The following is a 24,934-nucleotide window of genomic DNA, read 5'->3' as shown; positions in this document are numbered from 1 at the left end:
TGCCCCGAAATATTCATCTAAGAAAAAGACGCCTTTAAAAAACCCTGGGAAAGGCAAGTGTTAAAATCAGAACTTTACTGGAGGGAGGAAAGGGGAAGCTGCCCTCGGTATAGGCCCTTCTAAAATTGCAACTGAATGTAAAGTTGTGAACAATTTTACAACACCAAGTTATAGTCCAGCAATTTTATTTTAAATTCACAAGCTTTCGGAGGCTACCTCCTTCCTCAGGTGAACGATGTGGAGATGAGGAAGGAGGTAGCCTCCGAAAGGTTGTCAATGTAAAGTTGACGAGGGGAGGGATTTGAGAAAGATATGAAAAGTGCATAATTCACCAGGCTGTGTCGAGCGAGGGGCGGGGGGGGGGGGGCTGGGTCACTTGCACGTCGCCTTTAAGAGGTTGGCAACTTTTTTTTCTTTACCTGTACGTCGCGAACATGTGATTGCCGGATGTCACTGTGAGTAACCCAGTGGCTAAATGCCTTTTCCCTCCTCCTCCTCCTCCTGACTCTCACGGAGGGGGAAGAGAAAAACAGATGGTGAATTATTATTATTATTTATAATCTACAAGTGGATTCATTCCCCCTTGAGGCTCTGGGATTCTTCATTTCATTGTGTGTCTCCTCTCTCTCTCTCAGTGAAACTGACCTGAAACTGGACAACCCGCGAAGTTCCCGTGAGTTTGATACTTTGTGAACTGTTTTGTTTCAATGCGTTTGGTTTGTTTTTTTTGGAGGTGGGGGGAGAGAAACTGAAAGTGACGATTTAATGTGGATCGCAGCCCTGGTCTCTTCCCCTCGGACACTGAACCCCCCTGGATTGTTGCATTTATAAATATTTTTTTTAAAAATAAATTTTAAAATTCAAAAACTTTTTGTTGACTTTCAACAAAAGGGAGAGGGAATTATCCACCCGGGTGCATTGATTCCTCTGCTAAACCAGATTGTCAGGTTTTTCCCCCCTTTTATTAATTGTTGCGGGGAATATTTTTAAAGCTTCGTCTTTTTTTTTTATCCCCCCACCCCCGGAGTGTTTGAAGTGTTTCTCCTCTGGCGTTTAATTCGTACACACCCCACAGACCGTGAGTTAAGGCAGAAACCAGTTGTTGTTCGTCCTAAGATATAAATTCCCTGAATGTAGGACCTCAGTAAAGGTGGGGAAGGCCTCGGATTTGTCCGGGCTTGTCCCAGTTTAATGAAAGAGAGGGGACCCTGCGATTTCCTCTGCTACCAGACATTATATTTTAACCCCTTTTGAGTTTCATCCCCTCTGCTCGGGCGGGTACTGCTTCGTTCTTCCGTGTACTGTTTTTAACACAGTAATTACCTTGTTTGTTTTAAATGGGATGTCTCTGTTCAATCAGTGTGTGTGGAGGGTGATGGTCTCACTGATTAAGGATGAGGGAGGCCATTTATCTCATTTTAGTTACACTCGTTTTAGCAGCCTAAAATTTCCCTCCGTTGCTACATCGAATTGTCCCTTAAATGATTCCAGGGTTCTCCCTCCTATCTGGGATCCCATTCCATTTATCCATCATTCTTTGCGTGGAAAAAAAACTGCTATTGGTCCTAAAATTGTCCTTTTTAATTAATTACTTGGATGGTATGGCCCCCTTTTCCTATTGCAGTTTTATTTAAAGTAATATTTCAGATTTAGCTTTTCCATTCCCTTAACTTTATACACCTCAAAGATCGACTCTCTGGCACTTCCAGTCCAGACTGACAACACGGGACGAGGAGTCTTCACTCAGTGGGGAGCACCCTCGCCTCTGAATCGGGAGGTTGTGGGTTTAAGCCCCACTCGAGCACGTAATCCAGGCTGACCCTCCCAGTGCAGTACTGAGGGAGCGCCGCACTGTCGGAGGTGCCGTCTTTCGGATGAGACGTTCCAGCCAGTCGGGGGGACGTAAAAGATCCCACGGCCACTATTTCGAAAAAGAACGGGGGGAGTTCTCCCCGGTGTCCAGATCAGCCATGATCTTATTGAATGGCGGAGCAGGCTCGAGGGGCCGATTGGCCTACTCCTGCTCCTATTTCTTATGTTCTTATGTCCTGGCCAATATTTATCCCTCAACCAACATCACTAGAACAGATTATCTGGTGATTAGTGCTGTTTGTGGGATCTTGCTGTGCGCAAATTGGCTGTCACGTTTCCTACGTTACAACAGAGACTTCATTGGCTGTAAAGTGCTGTGGGACGTCCTGAGGTCACGAAAGGCGCTATATAAATGTAAGTTCGTTCTTTCCTCACCTGATCGCGCACCTTCCAGCAGGGGGTCACAGGACGGTGAGCAGGAATCCTGCTGGAGAGCCTTCTCCATAACTCGAAGGTGCTCAGGCCAGTCGTCTCGCCCTAAACACAGGCTGAATCCGATAATACAGTGCAGTCGGGGGGATCAAACGTGACTCCGTCCTGGTCCGCATGGCCTGGCTTCTTAACTGGAGGCGCAGGAACCCACAATCCTGATTTCACGTTTGTTCGCAGGCACATCTACAATCAGTTACAACGCCCCTGGGCTAAAGAGGAGGGGAAATAGGTCAGCACTGTGAGTGGTTTTGGCTGACTAAAGACATCGTTCACAAAAGAAAAACTGGAACCACACAAAATTAAAACCACAATGCTGTCCAGTCAGACAGTGAAACTGCTCAGCCCTGCAGGGAGTGCTTGTGACAGACAGTCAGTTACAGAGGAGGGAGGCCATTTAACTCTTTAGTTCATCCATCCGGATAGACCCGACATTCACCCCATTTGCAACATCTAATTGGTTTTTAAATGATTCCAGGATTTTGACTTCCTCCATTCTACACGTTGATTAACTGCGTCGGTAGAATTTACCCCAGCAATCCTAAATTTGCCTTTTGCCAGCTTGAAACTGTGTTCTACTCAATTTAATTTTGATGTGGAGATGCCGGTGATGGACTGGGGTGAAAAATTTAAGGAATCTTACAACACCAGGTTATAGTCCAACAGTTTTATTTGAAAATCACAAGCTTCCGGAGGCTTTCTCCTTCGACGAAGGAGAAAGCCTCTGAAAGCTTGTGATTTTCAATTTAATTTTAAGTCGCAGTCCAATCTACCTTTTTCTGTTCCCTTAACTATCTTCTATATCTCTGTAAGATCACCTCTGCGATAGGACAGGAATTGCATTTATGTAGCGCCTGTCGCAACCTTTACAGCCAACAAAGTACTTTTGAAATGTCGTCACTGTTATAATGTAGGGAAGTGCTGCAGCCAATTTGCTCACAGCAATGAGATAAATGACCAGATAATCTGTCTTTTTTTCAGTGACGCTGATTGAGGGATAAATATCGGCCGGGACATCCCTGCTTTCCTTTGAAATAGTGTCATGGGATTTTTTACGTCCATCTGAGCGAGCAGTCAGGTCCTTAGATTAAGGCGGCCCCTCCAACAGTGCAGCACTCCCTCAGTACTGCACCGGCACATCAGCCTGGATTTTGTGCTTAAGTCTCTGGACTGAGACTTGAACCCACGACCTTCTGACTCAGAGGCGAGAGTGCTACCCACTGAGCCACGGCTGACACTGGGATCAGGCATGCAGCGATGCCTCACGTGGTGGAAAAGCCTGCAGTATTCACTGCATGAAGTCAAGGTACCTGAGGGTGCTCGGTACATCTGGAACTGGAGCCCAGTGAGAGTTGGGGTGAAAAATGTACTTCTTTTTAAAAAAAAAAAGTTTGTCGGACACTTACGGAGACAGTGAAAACGCCGCAGCCTGTGAGGTGCGAGAATGAGTGGGGTGGAAGTTAGTTTAGAGGCACTGATGCCTGGCTCAGACTAATAGTTTAATTGCACCAGAGGTGAAAGGTCAGCGGCTTAACTGATGACAGCCCCCAATTCTCCAACAGAGAATGAGTGGTGTATTCAAAGCCAGAAGGTGAGAGAATGGCGGTTTAGCTCCTGCTTGTTTGACACTTTTGCTTTTAAGTTGATTTATCCTCAATCTGCTTTTACATGGTTCCAAATAAGTCGGCATGAATCGCCCTGACAGTCGCGAGATGTCCGAATGTTGAAAGTCTGCCCATAGTGACTGCGCTGATAATCACCGAGGCGGCCTGCCTCTTGGCTCATAAAGTCGTCTTCTCTTTTTTTTTTTCTGTTTGATTTAGGAATGTTTTTTGTTTGCACAGTGAGCGTTGACATCTCGATTGTTCAGGAAGAGCCACAGTGAACCCTGACTGCACAAGGGAGCTGAATCAGGGGAGATCCAGCCACTAGCCTGGGGGTGGGTATAATGGGGGTGGGGGGGTGGGAACTGGTGAGGGGAGGTGGGGTGGGTATAACAGCAAATTGTGCAATTTGGCTCAATTTTGCTGTTGAAAGAAAGTAAGACTGAATTGCATTTATATAGCGCCTTTCACGACCACAGGACGTCCCAAAGCGCTTTACAGCCAATGAAGTCCTTTTTGAAATGTAGACACTCTGATAATGTAGGAAACGCTGGGCTCAAATCTCCAGTCATTGAATCAAAAACATGCAGAAAGGATAAGAACAACTCCCTCTGCCTGGAGATGCTTCCTCCCCCCTCCCCCCTCCCCCCCCCAACGTTCTCTCCTGTACCCCAGGAGGAGCTGGCACACGGGCTAATGTGCCAGCAACCTGTTGGTGCCTCATGCCTCGGGTAGTCACCACGTGTGAACCCAGACAGTGAGCTTTGGCAGGATACTCGATTGTGGGGACTTCTCACACTTGCTCTATCTCGCGCTGTCTTATATGGTGTCACACTGGGGCAATCTGTGTGGTTTGTATTATATGGTGATGTACTGGGACCGTCTCGGTGTGGTATGCCAGTGAGGCTTTGTTTTTGATGGGCTGGGTATCTGACGCATGGAATCCTGTCACCATCAAGAATCTCCAAACCAAGCTACTGCGAAACCCACACCTATTTGCCCAGTGCATAGTCCCCACAGGGTGAACACCCCACTTCCCTTGGTGCAGGTTGGCAACACCTGTGGTTTAGGGGTTTCCGATTGCACGTGTGGGTCCAGCTGGAGTTCATCAGAAAAGAGAGAACTTGCATTTATATAGCGCCTTTCAGGACGTCGCAAAATGCTTTACAGCCAATGAAGTACTTTTGAAGTGTGGTCACTGTTGTAATGTCAGAAACCGCAGTACAGAGCTTAATGCTGCTTGTCCAACCAGTGCACCCCCCCCTTAAAGTACAGGCTTGCAGAGTAATCTGGAGCCAAGTGGGACGAATCCCAGGACCATTGACTTTAATGGGACCCTTCTGGTCCCATTAATGAACCAGACCGACTAGTTCACTGCCAGCGGTATCCTGGAGCACTGCAGACCTGTCTGGCTCAGGTGTCGGATTATCAAGTCTGCCACAGAGGCCTGTTCCCACCTTTCATTGTCAACACATCTTCTCAGAGCCACCTTGAGCCCCAAAGAGACCCTGCTTATCTCTTTGACCTCCCCCCCCCATCACCACCAAAGGATAATAATTATTGGTTGCTCGACAGACAATGACAGAAGGTGGGTTTGGGCCCTCGCTGGGTGGACAGCTGATACCAGGAGCTCCTCGGAGGCAGCTCAACTCGCCTTCACCCTCCTGGTCGCAGGTTTGTTGAAGAGCATCAGACTCGACTGGTACTAATGACTGACCAGAAGAAATTATCAGCGGTTATTGATCGAGTTTAGTTAATGGAAAATCGATTTTAGGGTCGTTACTATGTAATTGAACACTCTCACGGATGAGCATAACCCACTGATCCCACTCCAGCTGCCTAATGAAACTAGACTTCACAATACAATGCGCTGCACCACAATCTACCTTTGTAGCAGCTCTCGGTTGCTCCAAAGAGGCTTCAAGTGTCACTTTAAAAGTTCCCGGCTTTCACCTAACAGCTCTCCGTCCCTCTGCAGATACCTTAATGGGGCACGGTTTAATGGATGAGCTGCTAGCAGGGCCTAGCTTCATTGGATGAGCAGCTAGCAGGGTCTAGCTTTGTGATGCTTATAGCTTCTGTTGCAGAGACAAAATCATTGTCCACATCATCCACCATCGATTCCATCCTACGCCCAGTAACCCACAGGCTTTGTGGTTCACCATATCCTTGTGGTCAAGCATATGAACCTGATTAGCCAGTGTGTGAAAACCAAGTTGAAACTTAATGTGCTTCACTCCACTGATCATCGCCCTCCCTTGCCTTGTACCCCAGAAAATCAACTTCAAGATCCTCATTTTTTTTCAAACCTTTCCTTCATCTCACTCCACTCTATCTGAGTGACCTTCACTAGCTGCACATCATTGTCTGGTCTCACTTCATACTATCTCATAGAACCATATAGCACAGAAGGAGGCCATTTGACCCATCATGCCCGTGCCAGCTCTTTGAAAGAACCATCCAATTAGTCCCACTCCCCCTGCTCTTTCCCCGTAGCCCTGCAAATTTTTCCTTTTCAAATATTTATCCGATTCCCTTTTGAAAGTTACTATTGAATCTGCTTCCACCGCCCTCTCAGGCAGCCCATTCCAGATCATAACAACTTACTGTGTTTTTTTAAAAAATTCTCCTCCTATCCCCTTTTGGTTCTTTTGCCAATTAACTTAATTTCTGTATCCTCTGGTTCCTTCTGCCTATGGAAGCAGCTTCTCCTTATTTACTCTATCAAAATCCCTCATAACTTTGAACACCTCTTAAATCTCCCCTTAACCTTCTCTGCCCTAGGGAGAACAATCCCAGCTTCTCCAGCCTCTCCACGTAACTGAGGTCCCTCATCCCTGGTACCATTTTGAGTAAATCTCCTCTGCACCCTCTCTAAGGCCTTGATGTCGTAGTTCTTAGCCTGGATTTCAGGTGATTCAATCCAGCAACATGTAATTTTAACGCTGCTATTCCATTCCTGGTGCAAGGTGTTAATACTTGTTTGGCACAGCAGTGGGTTGAATCGGGCAGAAGTTGTTTCTAATTTCAGGGTGTGTTTGGTGAAAGAGTGAGTCATAAAGTGTCTGCAAGATACGAAAACATGAGAGCCCTGATGGGAAGGAAGCAGCTGCTAGAAAATTTCAGTTTTACTTTTGCATTGAGATGTATGTATGGCGATCATGTAAACTGCAAAAGCAAGGTTCTGGGTGTTTGTATAAAGACTCTGCCTCCCCCCCTTCACCTAAACCAGATGATCTGATCATTATCACATTGCTGTTTGTGGGATCTTGCTGTGCGCAAATTGGCTGTCGCCTTTCCTACATTACAACAGTGACTACGCTTCAAAAGTACTTCATTGGCTGTGAAACGCTTTGGGAAATCCTGAGGTCGTGAAAGACTCTGTAGAAACGGGATTTCTGTCTGCCTGTCTCACACTACCTGGTTTGACTCTTAATGCCCTCCGAAGTGGTCCAGCAAGCCAATCAATTGAATTTTTTCAAGAATCACTATAAAGCGAAGAAAGCCCACCACTTGAGGCAACTAAAGATGGGGCATTAAATGCCTGGACAGGATTGCGCTTGGCTCTGACGCCTCTCCCCTGATGAATAGCCTTCCAGCTAGGGGTTGCTAACCCTCCAGGATTGTCCTGGAGTCTCCAGGAGTTAAAGATTAATCCCCAGGACACTGCTGCGAGCAAAATCATAGGGGCGCCAAAAAAACTATTGGAGATGGGGGGAGAAAAAGGCTGTTTGACGGACAATCAGGAACCACCCTGAGTCTGTTGGCTTTCCAATTGGCCGTGGGAAGGTGGGGCACCATGAGGATGAACGTGGTGGGAGCGAGGTGGCTGTTGGAGGCGGGGAGGGGGGTGGGTCATGTGATGAAACCTCCAGGAATACGTCCAACCAGAGCTGGCGACCCGACTGCCAGCACTTACCGCCTAGGCTCCCAGGTAAAGACTGGTTGCTTGGGTGAAGGAGACCAGAGATCAGCCGTCCTTTGGGAGTTTAAGAGTAGGGACCGTCTGACCATTTGGAAACAAAGAATGACCCAATGTTCCTCTTTCATTAAACAGTCTGGTGCTAACTTGCGTGCCTTCTCTCACTCTGTCTGGGACCAGGTCCTCCACCATGACAAACTGGTTACTCTACTTCGTGTTTCCCATGTGGGCCCTCACCAACACCCGGTTGACTGCTGCACGGACACTGGCTCGTCACGGGGACGCTCAAACTGAAGGTGCGTTCACTTTTTATATCTTTTTTTTCCCCTTCCTGCACGTGTCTGGCAAATAAAATCTTCCAAAAACAAAAGCAGTTTAACCATTTATTGATGAGGCCTTTATGAAAAGGGGGTCAATAGGGCAAACGTGGAGAAGATGTTTCCACTCGTGGGGAAGACGAAAAGAAGCACCCGTAAATATAAGATAATCACTAATAAATCCAATTGGGAATTCAGGAGAAACTTCTTTACCCAGAGAGTGGTGAGAATTTGGAACTCACAACCACAGGGAGTCGTTGAAGCGAATAGTGTAGATGCATTTAAGGGGAAGCCGGATAGGTACATGAGGGAGAAAGGAATGGAAGATTATGCTGGTCGGGTTAACATAGGAATTAAGAGCAGGAGTAGGCCCCTCGAGCCTGCTCTGCCATTTGGTAAGATCATGGCTGATCTGATTGCGACCTCAACCCTACTTTCCCGTCTACCTACTATAACCTTTGACTCCCTTGTTAATCAGGAATCTATCTAACTCAGCCTTAAAAATATTCAATGACCCTGCCTCCACCGCTCTCCGGGGAAGGGAGTTCCACAGACTCACGACCCTCCGAGAGAAAAAATTTCTCCTCATCTCCGTCTTAATTGGGAGACCCCTTATTTTTAAAACTGTAGTCTCTTCCCACAAGGGGGAAACATCTGGATGAAGAGGGATGGGAGGAGCCTCATGTGGAGCATAAACACCGGCATGGACCAGTTGGGCCGAATGGCCTGTTTCTGTGCTGTAAATTCGAAGTAATATCTCAACTCTCTCGACCTGAGGTTTCTGTGACTCAAATCAGACCGACCTCGGTAAGAATCTGTGAAAAGCATTGCAGGAAATGTTTAAAATGTGTTTTTTTTTCTAATTTACATTCAGTGTTCAAGGATGGGAGAGAAGCATCTGTCTTCTTGAGCCGGAAACTGATGTACAATAGCTGGGATTTTGAACTCATCACCCCTGGAGATCTGGAACGGGAATGCAATGAGGAACTGTGCAATTACGAGGAAGCTCATGAAATCTTCGAGAATGATAAGACGACGGTAAGTGTCAGACCAGGGGGATCGAGGTCCTGTGATGCTTACTAACTTTCTTTCTGCTGGGAATGGGAGCGTCGGGAACATATCTGATGGGAATAACAACAACTTGCATTTATATTGGGCCTTTAACGTAGTAAAACGCCCCCAAGGCCCTTCACAGGAGGGTAATCGGACAAAAATTGAGACCGAGCCAAAGAAGGAGACGTTAGGACAGGTGACCAAAGGTTTGGTTAAACAGGTCGGTTTTAAGACGCTCCTTAAAACCGGAAAGAGAGGCGGAGGGGTTCAGGGAGGGAATTCCAGAGCTTAGGGCTTAGACAGCTAAGGGCACGGCCGCCAATGGTCGGGTAAAGGTGGGGGGGGGGAAATGGACAAGAGGCCAGAGTTGGAGGAATGAAGAATTTGTGGAATAATAGAATTATACAGCACAGAAGGAGGCCATTCGGCCCATCGTGCCTGTGCCAGAGGGTTGGAGGAGGTTAGAGATAGGGAGGGGGAAGAGGCCATGGAGGGATTTGAACAAGAGGATGAAAATTTTAAAATTGAGGTGTTGCTAGACTGGGAGCCAATGTAGGTCAGCGAGCACAGGGGGTGACGGGTGAACAGGACTTGGTGTGAGTTAAGATACGGGCAGCAGAGTGCTGGGGGAGATGGCCGTAAACACCACTTTCAAATTTAAGGTGAAAAGATTCAGTGTTTAACTCAGTGCACCATCCGGTCTCCAGCAGAGAGAGGAGACCTTTTATGCCCTCTGTCTGGGGCAGGATTGTTATTTTGAAAGGATCCTTGTTGAGGTGAGTGATATTAATGCTGAGGCATTTGTCCCCCGAGTCAGTCATAGTGTAGGTCAGATTCGGGTGTACACTGGTCCACTCCAAGGTTAGATGCAGAGTAAAACTTGACTTTATGCTGCCATAACAATATGCCCCTCAGTAATCCTAGTACTTGCATTCATATAGCACCTTATCTCATTGTGTCTTGAAGAGCTATTCGTGGTGTAATTGTTATGTGGACAAACATGACAGCCATTCAACACTAGGATTCTTATTAAGGACCATTTTATCTGGGGTTTTTCTTTGGTGGGTTTGGTTAATCACAATGCACCAATGTGGCATTTCAATTTGCCACACCAGCCATTGTGGTGGCCTCTCTCTGAGTTTGGCCATTTTGAGGCACTGGACTCCCCAGACCATTGGGAAGTGGGGTGATGTTTCCCCAAACTAATTGCTGGTAGCAAAGAGAGAGGAGACTTCCATTCTACGGGTTCTGAGCTGGATTGAAACCCAAAGCTGCAGAGGTGAAAGTACAGCGTCTTAACTCGTTGTGGCGATCCAGGTCCCATCAACAGAGGAGACGTCCTATACCACCTCTAGTACAGGCCTGATAAGAACATAAGAAGTAGGAGCAGGAGTAGGCCATGCGGCCCCTTGAGCCTGCTCCGCCATTCGATAAGATCGTGGCTGATCTTCGACCTCAACTCCACTTTCCCACCCTATCCCCATATCCCTTGATTCCCTTAGAGACCAAAAGTCTATTGATCTCGGTCTTGAATATACTCAACGACTGAGCATCCACAGCCCTCTGGAGTAGAGAATTCCAAATATTCACAACCCTCTGAGTGAAGAAATTTCTCCTCATCTCAGTCCTAAATGTCCCACCCCTCACCTTGAGACTATGCCCCCTAATTCTAGACTCTCCAGCCAGGGGAAACATCCTCTCCGCATCTACCCTGTCAAGCCCTCTCAGAATCTTTTATGTTTCAATGAGATCACCTCTCATTTTCTAAACTCCAGAGAATATAGGCCCATTCTACTCCATCTCTCCTCACAGGGCAACCCTCTCACCCCAAAAATCAATCTAGTGAACCTTCGTTGCACCGCCTTTAAGGCAAGTATATTCTTCCTTAGATAAGGAGACCAAAACTGTACACGGTACTCCAAGTGAGGTCTCACCAAAGCCCTGTATAATTGGAGCAGGACTTCCTTACTCTTGTACTCCAACCCCCTTGCGGTAAAATCACCAGATGTGACCAGTTACTCTGTCGATCAGATGTTGAGAGATTCCTGCTTTGATGCATTAGCCTGATTGGTGCCACAATAACTCAGATTGGAAAACCTAGGCTACTAAATCAATCATCTGACTGATATTTCCAGATGGAGCTTCTCAGGTCTCCAACCTCTAGTCCCTGATCTCCGGGAAAACCAGCCCAAGCACCTCAATCCTCTCTACCTTTATATTCCCCCATCAGCTGTTTTTTTTTTCCCTGTTTGATCTTTGTGGGCCAGGAGGAATTTTTTTTTCCATGCCATTGCCTCAGTGCTGGATAAATCCTCAATCAGACCGTCACGGTCTGTTGGTATCGATAACTTGATAGATGCAAATTAACGGGAACAAGGATTCAAGCTTAACTGTTTCTTTTTCACTTGGGGAGAGGAGTCGAGCTGAGTCTCCGCTGGCTGCTAAGCTTCTTTGTGTGTTTTTTTTTCTTTTGCAGTCTGAGTTTTGGAAGACATATGTGAAAAACCAGAAACCAGGTAAGCGGCAGCACAGTGAAATGTATCGTAAGGTCTGTGCCCGACTTCGGTACGATTTACGTGAGCTACTGAACGTTAAGTGAGACTGCAACTGTGTCTGAGGGCTAGGGTCGCCAACTCTGGTTGGATGTACCCCTGGAGGTTTCAACACATGATCTCCTGCCTCCAATTGCCCCGCCCCCAATCAAACAACCTTCCCCCTCCTCCCCCAATATTTTTATAATGAATAAAGAACAATGTTTTAAATGGCCCTATGAATTTTTTCTGGGTTTTCTTGCAGCAGTGTCCAGGAGATTAATCTTTAATTCCTGGAGACTCCAGGGCATTCCTGGAGGGTTGGCAACCCTACTGAAGGGCCTATCTGTTCAGCCAGCCTGTCTGGCCTAGCAGAACGACCTCCCCGCCTGACTGCTCATGGTGAGCAAGAGTGGAACTCCCTCCCGACCGAACAGCGCTGCGGGAGAACCTTCACCACACGGACTGCAGCGGTTCAAGAAGGCGGCTCACCACCACCTTCTCAAGGGCAGTTAGGGATGGGCAATAAATGCCGGCCTCGCCAGCGACGCCCACATCCCATGAACGAATTTTTTAAAAAAGCAATGGCTCAGGTCTTAATGCACCCACCCCTCCCTCCCCGGTGAACTGCTGAGCGATACAGACCTGCAAGGTCTCTGTTTGGATCGCTGTTTGGAGCTACGTTAGCTGATCTTGGCCGGGAGCGTCAGTTAAGTTGCGACAATTGGCCTCAGCATCCCTGGAGGTAAAAGAAAAACCCGCATTTATATAGCGCCTTTCACGTCCTCAGGACGTCCCAAAGTGCTTTACAGCCAATGAAATGCTTTTTGAAGTGTATTGGATAGCTCCTTCAAAGAGCACGATGGGCTGAATGGCCTCCTTCTGTGCTGTATCGTTCTATGATTTTAGTCACTGTTGTAATGTAGGAAACGCAGCAGCCAATTTGTGCACAGCAAGATCCCACAAACAGCAATGTGATAATGACCAGATAATCTGTTTTTTAGTGATGTTGATTGAGGGATAAATATTGGCCAGGACACCGGGGAGAACCTCCCTGCTCCTCTTCGAAATTGTGCCGTGGGATCTCTTACGTCCAACCTGAGAGAGCAGACGGGGCCTCGGCTTAACGTCTCATCCGAAAGACGGCACCTCTGACAGTGCAGCGCTCCCTCAGTACTGCACCGGGAGTGTTGCTGGATGGGACTCGAACCTACAACCTTTGGACTCGGAGGCGAGAGTGCTACTCGCTGAGCCACAGTTTGCCTTTTCTATCTAGTTTCTGGACAGTAAACAATCATTCACATCACGTGAAGGTGCCTCTGATGTGGTTCAACGTGGTTTTGTGTCGTACGCTGCAAGTAATTAGAAAGAGTTTATATGTGAACGTTTCACAAGGTTGGCGCCCCTTTTTAAAATGGGTTTGGGTGCCCTGGTTCCCCTTTTCTCTCGGTCAAGCTTGGGATTCCGAATGTCCAGACTGAGTGTGTCTTGTCTGTTCTCCAGGAAGCCCCACTGCTCACAGGTTCGATGTAGCCGGGCTGGTGGCTGGACTGATCGGCGGCTTCGTCCTCATCATCCTCATCGGGCTGCTCGTCGTCTACTTCTGCAAACAGAGAGGAAAGAGAACGGAGAGGTTTGTGTCTGACTTTAAATCCGAGAGAGAGAGAAAGATACGGGGGCAGTGGTGGTGTATTCTGGCAAACTGCATTACTGGGAGGGGAGGGCCTGTGCGCTCTGATGGAATGTGTGTCATGGACGCAGCACAGGGCGAAGGGGTCCGACTGTGTGTTCAGAGACTCTTACAGCACAGAACGAGGCCATTTGGCCCATCGTACCTGTGCCGGCTCTTTGAAAGAGCTATCCAATTAGCCCCACTCCCCCTGCTCTTTCTCGATAGCCCTGCAAATTTTTCCTTTTCAACTATTTATCAGTGTAAAAGGTATAGAGGGTGCAGAATTCTTGAAATACATTCAGGAGAACTTTCTAAGCCAGTACATAGCAAGCCCAACGAGAGAGGGGGCAGTTCTGGATTTAGTTTTAGGGAATGAAGCTGGGCAGGTGGAAGGAGTGTCAGTGGGAGAGCACTTTGGTGGCAGTGATAATTCAGTTAGATTAAGCATAGTTATGGAAAAGGACAAAGATAGAACAGGAGTAAAAGTTCTCAATTGGGGAAAGGCAAATTTTACTAAGCTGAGATGATTTAGCAAGAGTTTTGGAAACAGCTACTTGAAGGTAAATCAGTGTCGGAGTACTGGGAGGCATTCGAGGGAGAGATAGTGAGGGCTCAGAGCAAATATATTCCCACAAAGAAAAATGGGTGGGACTGCCAAATGTAGAGCCCCCTGGATATCAAGGAGCATACAGGGTAAGATAAGGCAAAAAAGGGAAGCTTATGTCAGATACCGAGAGCTCAATACTGCAGAAAGCCTAGAGGAGTATAGAAAGTGCAGGGGTGAAATTAAAAAGGAAATTAGGAAAGCAAAGAGAGGGCATGAAAAAATACTGGCAAGGAAAATCAAGGAAAACCCAAAAATGTTTTATAAATAAAGAGCAAGAGGATAACTAAGGAAAGAGTAGGGCCTATTAGAGACCAAAGAGGTGACCTGTGTGTGGAGGTGGAAGATGTGGGTCTGGTTCTTAATGAATCCTTTGCATCTGTCTTCACAAAAGAGGGGGACGATGCAGCGATTGTAGTTCAGGAGGAGGAGTGTGAAATATTGGATGGGATAAACATAGTGAGAGAGGAAGTATTAAGGGATTTAGCATCTTTGAAAGTAGATCAATCGCCAGGCCCGGATGAAATGTAGCCCAGGCTGTTAAAAGAAGCAAATGAGGAAATAGTGGAGCCTCTGACCATCATTTTCCAATCCTCACTGGCTACAGGCGTGGTGCCGGAGGATTGGAGGACTGCTAACATTGTACCGTTGTTTAAAAAGGGAGAAAGGGATAGACCAAGTAATTACAGGCCAGTCAGTCTAACCTCGGTGGGCAAATTATTGGAAACAATTCTGAGGGACAGTATTAATCGTCATTTCGAAAGGCAGGGATTAATCAAGGACAGTCAGCATGGATTTGTTATGGGAAGGTTGTGTCTGACCAACTTGACTGAATTTTTTGAGGAGGTTCGATGAGGGTTGATGTAGTCTACGTGGAATTTAACAAGGCTTTTGCCAAGGTCCCACATAGCAGACTGGTCAAAAAAGTAAAAGCCCATGGGATCCAAGGGAAAGTGGCAAATTGGATTCAAAATTAGCTCAGTGGCAGGAAGCAAAGGGTAATGGTCAGGTGTTTTTGTGACTGGAAGGCTGTTCTCTGTGGGTCAGTACTAGGTCCCTTGCTTTTTGTGGTGTATATTAATGATTTAGACTTAAATGTAGGGAGCATGATTAAGAAGTTTGCAGTTGATACAAAAATTGGCCATATGGCTGATAGTGAGGAGGAAAGCTGTAGACTGCAGGAAGATATCAATGGACTGGTCAGGTGGGCAGAAAAGTGGCAAATGGAATTCAATCCGGAGAAGTGTGAGGTAATGCATTTGGGGAGGGCAAACAAGGCAAGAGAATACACAATAAATGGGAGGATACGGAGAAGTGTCGAGGAACAGAGGGACCTTGGAGTGCATGTCCACAGATCCCTGAAGGTAGCAGGACAGGTAGAGAAGGTGGTTAAGAAGACATACAGGATACTTTCCTTTATTAGCTGAGGCATTGAACATAAGAGCAGGGAGGTTATGCTAGAACTGTATAAAACACTAGTTAGGTCACAGCTTGAGTACCATGTACAGTTCTGGTCACCTCATTACACCTAGAGAGAGTCCAGAGGAGATTTACGAGGATGTTGCCAGGACTGGAGAATTTTAGCTATGAGAAAAGATTGGATAGGCTGGGGTTATTTTCTTTGGAACAAAGGAGGCTGAGGGGAGATTTAATTGAGGGGTCTAGATAGGTCCTCCCTATCCACTCTATTTCCCTTAGCAGAGAGGTCAATAACCAGGGGGCATAGATTTAAAGTAATTGGTAGAAGGATTAGAGGGGAGTTGAGGAGAAATTTTTTCACCCAGAGGGTGGTGGGGGTCTGGAACTCACTGCCTGAAAGGGTGGTAGGGGCAGAAACCCTCAACTCATTTAAAAAGTACTTGGATATGCACTTGAAGTGCTGTAACCTACAGGGCTACAGACCAAGTGCTGGAAAGTGGGATTAGGCTGGATAGATCTTTTTTCAGCCGACACAGACATGATGGGCCAAATGGCCTCCTTCCCAGCTGTAAATTTCTATGATTCTATTTATCCAATTCCCTTTTGAAAGTTACTATTGAATCTGCTTCCCACCGCCCCCCCCCCCTTTCAGGCAGTGCGTTCCAGATCACAACTCGCCGCTCAAAAATAATTCCCCTCATCTCCCCTCTGGTTCTTTTGCCAATTATCTTAAATCTGTGTCCTCTGGTTACCGACCCTTCTGCCAGTGGAAACAGTCTCTCCTTATTTACTCTATCAAAACCCCTCATAATTTTGAACACCTCGATCAAATCCCTTAACCTTCTCTGCTCTAAGGAGAACAATCCCAGCTTCTCCAGTCTCTCCACATAAACTGAAGTCCCTCATCCCTGGTACCATTCTAGTAAATCTCCTCTGCACCCTTTCCAAGGCCCTGACATCCTTCCTAAAATGTGGTGCCCAGAATTGTTCAAGGTTTGTTTTAACTGAAGGCCCCCCTGACATCCTGCAATTTGAGTCATGACCTTTCACTTTCGACCTGTTTGGGGTTCAGGAAGATCTGTAATGGAAGCTCCGCTGGCCCAGTGACTCACTGAGCTTCTTGACCATGTAAAATCTACAGCCCCCCCCCGACCGCCTGCCGTGGGGCAGGGTCGCTGGTATGTTTCCCTTGGGCGTCCACTGCTGCTTTCACCTCCGCTCTTCCCCTTTTGTTTGTTCAGGCCTGCATTCTGTAATTGTTACAGAAGAGAACCAATTTCTAGGACCCTCCTCCTTATTGGGGAGGGGAATGGAATGAGGAGTAGAGGGAGTGGGATGGGGAGGGGTTCAAATGGCTCCATCATGATACACCTGGCAATGCCAGTTCAGATCTGAACCAGTCCAATCTGCAGCACTTCCAGGGTACCGTTGATGATGGACCAGCCAGTCTGGCTCACTACTGGAACCTGGATGAGGTTGATCAGTCACTGGGAGCTGGGATTCTTCCCACTCGGCTCCAAATAACTGTGCAAGCCAGTTCCCTAATGGGTAAGGCGGTCCTAACTGGACAGGAAGCTTCCCAGGACTCTGGTGCTGGGAACCCGTGTGGTTTTCAGCTGATTGATTTTGTTTCTCGAGATGTGGCCATCACCGGCGTTTCTTGTCCATCCCTCGTTGCCCTCACGGTGGTGGCCTGCCATTTTGAACCGCTGCAGTCTGCGTGCTGTTGGGTAGATAGCCCCCAGGGCTTTGATCCGGCGACGATGATGGAAAGGCCGGTCTATGTCCAAGTCGGGATGGTGTGTGACCTGGAGGTGATGGTGTTCCCATGCACCTGCTGCCCTGGTCCTTCTGGATGGTGGCGGTCGTGGGTTTTGGGACTTTAGACTCCAGCTTTGGGGAGACGAGGGGTCCCACGTCTTGGCTCTGCCAACCTGCGCCTAAATTCTTGGGGATTAGGTAAGTAGGGTGCCCCCATAGGGAAGGAGTGAGCAATCTGCATGAGGGGAACAGGAACTCTGCTGGAATGGATTTCTCAACTGGTTCAGAGACTCTGAAACATGAAAATGGGTTTCCATGTGTTGGACGGTGTGCTGACCAAGAGGAAACCAGTTCTGATGCATTTCCAAGCCCGAGCTTTCCCATTTTATCTATTGCCAATCTGCCAAGAGCTGGTTAACCACACTCGCTGTGGGTTATGTACTTTAAGTGGGTGGGGGGGGCAGCGAAATCAATGGGAAGCCACTGACCCACACTGCAAAGCTCGTGCAAGTGCATGGACAATGGGGGAGGATAGAACTAGGCTTGGTAATGATGCCGTCCACAGTCGACCAATCTGCCAATACTTGCGGACTGGAATTGCAAGCGAGGAATGGCTGCTCGGGTTACCTGAGGCATTTGTAACCCCCCTTCCCCGCCTAAGTCAGGCAAGAAAATGGGAGAGGGAGAGGGAGAGGGAGAGGGAGAGGGAGAGGGAGAGGGAGAGGGAGAGGGAGAGTCAAACATGACATTTTTCCACCTTTTTCCCTCCTCATTTCTAACCCCTTTTTGACCTCTTTCTTCCAGACCCCCTGAATATCGAGGGAGAGCAGCGGCCTCGGTCAGCCAGCCAGTCCATACCCCGAGCGAAGAGGTGCCCCTGACTAACCTGGGCCCCAGCGCTCCTGGACTGCCCTCCTACGAGGAGGCATTGAGGAAATCGGGACATTATGACGCTCCTCCCCCACCGTACATTGGGTCTGTACATTGGCTTTTTTCTCTTCTTTTTAAAAAAAAACAATTGTTCTGGCCCACAAGCAAATTTTTGTATAAATAAGTCAATAAACAAATCTCAGAACCTCCGCTCCCCGATTGCTCAGTAGTGGAGGGCACTGGGGTTTTGAGGCACTGAGAGCCTGAAGTGGGCTCGAGGATCAATCTCCAGGCCGTGGCAATTGGGAAAGGACAAACCCAGAGGCCTTGGTTCTGATGACCTCTGCTGGTAGATTGTTCGTGGGTTGGATGAGGTCAGCTGTGATGCCCCCTGCTGGCTAAGCTGGCACATGACATGTGACCAACTGGGGGGTGGGGGCGAGGCACTGGAGGGTGTGGGGGGCGCCCAGCGACCTAGCAAGTGTAGCCCAGCGTGAGTCTCGACTCCCTCGGGAGAGGAGGGTGTTGTGAGCCCTCAACCCGAGCAGACGGTCCATGAGTCAATCCCGGAGAGACTGCAAGGCCGTTGTATTTGTTGACTAGCGGGTTAATTGTTTCTGTATATCAATAAAACATTTTATCGGCCACCACAGTATTGGGGAGCAGATGCTGTATTTCAGAATTTAAGATGCGGTCCCTGGGAGTGTCTTAATATTTACGGACGATCCTAGGGAGTGTCTGTATTTACAGTGGGATCTCGGAGGGAGAGTGTCTGTATATTTACAGTGGGATCCCAGGGAGGGAGAGTGTCTGTGTATTTACAGTGGGATCCCAGGGAGGGAGAGTGTATTTACAGTGGGATCTCAGGGAGGGAGAGTGTCTGTGTATTTACAGTGGGATCCCAGGGAGGGAGAGTGTCTGTATTTACAGTGGGATCCCAGGGAGGGAGAGTGTCTGTATTTACAGTGGGATCTCAGGGAGGGAGAGTGTCTGTATTTACAGTGGGATCCCAGGGAGGGAGAGTGTCTGTATTTACAGTGGGATCCCAGGGAGGGAGAGTGTCTGTATATTTGCAGTGGGATCCCAGGGAGGGAGAGTGTCTGTATTTACAGTGGGATCCCAGGGAGGGAGAGTGTCTGTATATTTGCAGTGGGATCTCAGGGAGGGAGAGTGTCTGTATTTACAGTGGGATCTCAGGGAGGGAGAGTGTCTGTATTTACAGTGGGATCCCAGGGAGGGAGAGTGTCTGTATTTACAGTGGGATCTCAGGGAGGGAGAGTGTCTGTATTTACAGTGGGATCCCAGGGAGGGAGAGTGTCTGTATATTTGCAGTGGGATCCCAGGGAGGGAGAGTGTCTGTATTTACAGTGGGATCCCAGGGAGGGAGAGTGTCTGTATATTTACAGTGGGATCCCAGGGAGGGAGAGTGTCTGTATATTTGCAGTGGGATCCCAGGGAGGGAGAGTGTCTGTATTTACAGTGGGATCCCAGGGAGGGAGAGTGTCTGTATTTACAGTGGGATCCCAGGGAGGGAGAGTGTCTGTATTTACAGTGGGATCTCAGGGAGGGAGAGTGTCTGTATTTACAGTGGGATCTCAGGGAGGGAGAGTGTCTGTATTTACAGTGGGATCTCAGGGAGGGAGAGTGTCTGTATTTACAGTGGGATCCCAGGGAGGGAGAGTGTCTGTATTTACAGTGGGATCTCAGGGAGGGAGAGTGTCTGTATTTACAGTGGGATCTCAGGGAGGGAGAGTGTCTGTATTTACAGTGGGATCCCAGGGAGGGAGAGTGTCTGTATTTACAGTGGGATCCCAGGGAGGGAGAGTGTCTGTATATTTGCAGTGGGATCCCAGGGAGGGAGAGTGTCTGTATTTACAGTGGGATCCCAGGGAGGGAGAGTGTCTGTATATTTGCAGTGGGATCCCAGGGAGGGAGAGTGTCTGTATTTACAGTGGGATCCCAGGGAGGGAGAGTGTCTGTGTATTTACAGTGGGATCCCAGGGAGGGAGAGTGTCTGTGTATTTACAGTGGGATCCCAGGGAGGGAGAGTGTCTGTGTATTTACAGTGGGATCCCAGGGAGGGAGAGTGTCTGTATTTACAGTGGGATCCCAGGGAGGGAGAGTGTCTGTATTTACAGTGGGATCCCAGGGAGGGAGAGTGTCTGTGTATTTACAGTGGGATCCCAGGGAGGGAGAGTGTCTATTTGTAAGAGATCCCAGTAACGTCAATATTCGCAGGGGTGGGGGTGGGGGTTCTCTAGAGACTGTCGATATTTCTGAGGGGGGCGTGGGGTTCTTTTACACGAAAGGGAAGAAACCATCTTCTAACCTGCGTTGTCCTCTCTGCAGTGGGTCCACTGGGGAGCAGCGACCGAGCTGAAACGTGGGATCCAGTCGAGACCTTTCCTTTTGCTTTTGATTTTACAAAAAAGTCTTGCACCGTGGAAGAGGGGGGAAGGAAAGCTGCTGGACAGTATTTCAGGATCATAAAACAAATGAAGAAGAAGGTATATTAAAAAAAAAAGCAAACCAACCCACAAGTGTCTGGGATCGTCATGGATACAGTCTACCAAGAAGGTTCCTGGGAAACTTAATGGACGATTGCAAGGCCATCGAGTTTTCTCAAGTCACGTTTTAAAATTGTAGCTCAACCATCAAGCCAGTTTCTTTTTTTTTTAATAATTTGTCATTTTAAACCAAACACTAGATTCTGCCGATTTTTTTTTTGAAGTCTTCAGTTTTCTATTGAAATATTTCCCAGCGTAACCCGTCGCCGGGGGCAACTGTCTGCAGTGTACCTTTTTTGTATTGTTGTTGTTGTACAGAGAAACCATCCTTTTGAGGGTCCGTCTGTAACGCTCGCCCAGAATTAAATCCTTTGTGTCCAGTTAGTTGGTTTCAGTCAAGGTGGCTGTATGGGAATTGGCCTGAGTGTCCCCACCATCCCCACCATAGTGAATGGATTGTGGGTGCCAGGGTGGGAGATGCAATCGGCTTGCCTGCGATGCTCTTTCTCAGCTCACATCCAGAGCAGTGGAAACTGTTCCCCAGCGAGAGGGTGGCACCTTCCAGAGAGAGAGAGGTACAAACTATCAAGAGACGGCCTGTCCCGTTCTTTTTTTTCCCTTCTTCTCCCCGTGGAAAGTCCAGTTGCTCCTACCTCCTAAATAGGTCTCCCCACCCTCTCTTACCCCGCACCCCGTCCCTCCCTCCCTCTGGTGCCCCTCCCCTCCTCCGGCAGAGAGAAACAGCGACTGGGGTCTCTTGTGACGGCGACCATCATAAGACTGGTTTCACTGTATGTAAAACAAGGCTCTGCTTAAGGCCATTGTGTTGACTGCCAGGTCCAGCAAGTAGATAATTAAACAATTCTCATAGGCACCCATCATTAACATGCCCTCGGTATTAAAAGCTAGATTTGTGTCAGTCAATGGGGGAGGGGGAAGTGCCACCCCCAACAGTCTAGGCCCAGAGCCTGAAGAATGGCCTCCTTGGAGTGAGGCCTCCCAAGACCTGTGGAACTGCTAGCCCAGCTGGAGATAGCTGATCCTCAACTCACCTCAGCACCTCCCTGCTGGGGAGGGGGTGTGTGAAATCATCGGCCATTGCTTCTTCTGGTAGAAAAACACACGTGTGAGGACAGAACCTGGAATTGGCCATGATGGTTTCGGTTGCCAACTCTGGTTGGATGTATTCCTGGAGGGCCTCGCACCTCCAAATGCCCAGGCCTCAGTGAAACAGCCTTTTCTCCCCCCATCGTCAATATTTTTAAAACAAAGAAACAATTTTTTAAAATCTCCCTGGGCGTTTGCTCGCAAGAGATTAATCTTCAGTTCCTGGAGACTCCAGGACAATCCTGGAGGGTTGGCAACCCTTTCATGATGCCCTGAATGGTTAAACTGAATAGCGGTACTGAGTGTGCAAACTCACAAATGGATGATCGCCTCCGGATGAGGTATCAAAGGGTTGCTGGTGCTTGTGGAACCGTATCTAGAATGAGGCGGTGCCTTGTGGGGTCGGAGGGGGGTGGGGGGGCAAAATTTCAGAGCGGGGTGAATAGAGATGGCATTTTTTTTTGTGCTTGTGATCTCTGACCCAGACTTTGCACCAACCACAGAGCTGGGAGCTCGTTAATGGGATCTGTCCCTGAGACAGAATGCAAAAATTGCTGAAACTTTATCGGTTCAGGATCTAGACGCCAACATAAAATAAGTAATTAACACTCTCTGAGCCAAACTCCCCCCCCCCCCCCCCCCCCCCCCCCTCCCCCAGAAAGCAGCCAGCGTTAGTATCGGGGGTGGAGAGGTACCATCTCCCCGTATCCAATTTTTAAAAAAAATTCTGGGAATAAAGGTTCTGAGAAAAGATGTACCATAATCTAGTTTGTGAGGGGGGGGTGGGGCCTGTATCGTCATGATTGCTGGGGTATCCATGGAAACACCAGGACAAGACTTCGAACAGCATCCACCCCTTCCCACTCTACTGAACAAAGAAAGTGGGGGAGGATCGAGGGGACTGAGACCAAACAAAGATATATTTTTCCAGGAATGCTCCCAAGAAAAAAGGCCGGGAGAGAGGGGGACGGGGAAGATAATTGCAGCTCGTTTGAATAATTGTTAAAATGGAGGGTGAGAGCAATGTTGTAATTCTAACTCCTACCTATAGGGGGTGGAGGTTTAATCATGAAGGGATGGGGGCAACATTGCAGCTTATTAAAACTTTAGTAATTGTGTGTTATTTGTAAAATAGTTAATTGTGCTTGGTGTCCTCAATTTACAAGCAATATCCTGTGTTATCACTGGGCTTATGTTGGGGAAACCACACTTATACCAATTGTGCCTTTTGTGCGATGCTCTTAATTTGTCACTTGCTTTGCTACTGCCATTCCCATCGCCGCTGACAGCCCCTGTCGTCGCTAATACTTTACCCTGGTGGTGTGCTCCAGCTCTGGGTAGGGTTGCCAACTCTGCCTGGACGTATTCCTGGAGTTTTCATCACATGACCTCCTGCCTTCAACCGCCCCGCCCCGCCCCCCACACACTCCCGTCATTGGTCGCCCGACACGTCCACCCTCGCGACACACCGCCTTCCCACGACCAATCGGAAAGCGAAGAGGCTCTTTGTCACCCGATTGGATGGATCTTGACTGTCAGTCAATCTCTTCTTTTTTTCCCCCCTGCCCCCCTTTCCATTTTCAGTATTTTTAGAACTAATGAAAGTGTTAAAAGAAAATGGGGAGGGAAAAGAACACTTTTTTTAATGCCCCTTTTCTCCTGGGTCACTTGCAGCAGTGTCCAGGAGATTAATCTTCAGTTTTTGGAGACTCCAGGACAATCCTGGAGGGTTGGCAACCCCTAGCTCTGGGTGGATGAAATCCACATGGGCAGGGTGAGATTCATATGCCCACTGTCTTGCTTCAGTGAATGCTAGCTGGGCAGGAGGGCGAGAGAGAAACACTGACCATCTGTCTCTGAGACTCGCTTTTTATGTTTAAAACAAAATCCCAAGTGGTCACACTGGTATAGCAGGACCATAATCACTAGACCAACATACTTGTACATGACATGTCCCGAAGTACTTCTAATTAAGTACAAATATACAAAATTGACGGGCCAGGATAAGACCAGCTGGTCCATTGAGACTGCCCCTCAACAAGATGGCCGAAGCATCCAGGTCTATGGTGTTGAAAGACCAATCTGGGTTCCAAGACACCACTGCTGGACAGGGTGAAGATAGGGTTGGACATGACTTGATGTCCCAGTAGCCTTTTGACACCAGATTAAGTGAGTGACATATGTGAAGGTGGGCCAATTGGTTGGGGGGTCACTAAAGGGCAACTGATGTCTGTGGAACCATCTACTGGTAGTAAGAGAAGGAGGGAAAGCAAAGGGTCCCTTTTAATTCTCTTTCCTAATGGATTGTGACACCTGTCACGTCCGAGATGTTAGCTGTAGGAGGGAAGGAACTGAGCTCTTCCCTGGGAGTCACTCACCCAGATTTCACAACTAATGGAGTTACACATAACACATCTGAGTGAGCGGGTCTTTGCTGAGGGATAATCTCTGCCTGGGCAGCAACTGGGACACCACAAGTGGCTTCCACACCCCTGGGCTAAGAAGGGAGGATAAATCAGCTAGGTTTCTGAATTTTGATCACTAATCGGTGACTTCTGTAGATGAATATGATTGGACCTCAAGCTGTGATTTCCCTCCCACAGCCAAATGCCGTTCCGGTTCTGGGCCCACACTGATGAATGGCTGCTCGGGTGAGGGTACCAGGTGCTACCCAATGCCCATGAAACTGCGCCCAGCAAGAGTCAATGGGGGCAATTTTAACCTAACCTGCCCGGGGGCAACCCTGGTTTTATACCCAGGCCTGATTTTACTCTCCAATGAAGTCAAAAGGGAGTTGGGGTGTAAAATGGGCCTTCCACCTGATCCTGTGGGTTTCCTGCCCGGCAAGTTAGATTAAAATTACCCCGCCATGTATTTGGGAGTGGAGGGAGAGAATTGGAGGAGGGGGGCAATGTGCAGGAATGTGGAAACAAGACAAAAAATAAATTCTGGTTAAGGCTTTCCTGCCAACTAGGCCTCAAATAGAAAAACAGAACCACTGTGCCTTGTGTTAGATGTTAATGTTAGTGTTTTATGTACTTTTAAAGAAAATATGTATATATTTCTGTAAGAGCTCTGTAATAAAATGGTTTTATGCTTCAGTTCTTTTGTTTAATAAACTCTTCACCCAGGAAAATAGCAATATTTATTGAAGAGGAATGACCTTTCCGTGAATGTTTAGCGATTCCCAACACTTCCTGTGTTTCCCAAGGTGCTCCCTGAATTTCCCTTAATTATCCTGCTTCTAGTATCAGTGCCTTACGAAT

General features: G+C 48.0%; 1 protein-coding gene across 3 annotated transcripts; it reads left to right on the top strand.

Moving 5' to 3' along the window:
- The first annotated feature begins 418 nt into the window (after nucleotides 1-418).
- Nucleotides 419-24,804, top strand: LOC137305630 (transmembrane gamma-carboxyglutamic acid protein 2-like). 3 transcript variants are annotated; one of them, XM_067974508.1, is made up of 8 exons: nucleotides 419-455; nucleotides 636-673; nucleotides 8,008-8,123; nucleotides 9,019-9,182; nucleotides 11,674-11,713; nucleotides 13,232-13,361; nucleotides 17,989-18,159; nucleotides 20,404-24,804. In XM_067974508.1, exons 3-8 carry the CDS (start codon nucleotides 8,018-8,020, stop codon nucleotides 20,432-20,434), a joined length of 642 nt encoding a protein of 213 aa, XP_067830609.1. In that variant the 5' UTR covers nucleotides 419-455; nucleotides 636-673; nucleotides 8,008-8,017; the 3' UTR covers nucleotides 20,435-24,804. The 3 variants fall into 3 exon arrangements, with proteins under 3 accessions (XP_067830609.1, XP_067830610.1, XP_067830608.1); XM_067974509.1 differs by lacking the exon at nucleotides 419-455 and adding an exon at nucleotides 461-536; XM_067974507.1 differs by lacking the exon at nucleotides 419-455 and adding an exon at nucleotides 4,146-4,240 and having other exon boundaries at nucleotides 462-673.
- Nucleotides 24,805-24,934: the final 130 nt, after the last annotated feature.

Source organism: Heptranchias perlo, chromosome 40, assembly GCF_035084215.1.
Source record: "Heptranchias perlo isolate sHepPer1 chromosome 40, sHepPer1.hap1, whole genome shotgun sequence".
Taxonomy (NCBI): Eukaryota; Metazoa; Chordata; class Chondrichthyes; order Hexanchiformes; family Hexanchidae; genus Heptranchias; species Heptranchias perlo.
The sequence above is the reverse complement of the archived record's forward strand: the minus strand, read 5'-3'. Positions and strand labels throughout refer to the sequence as shown.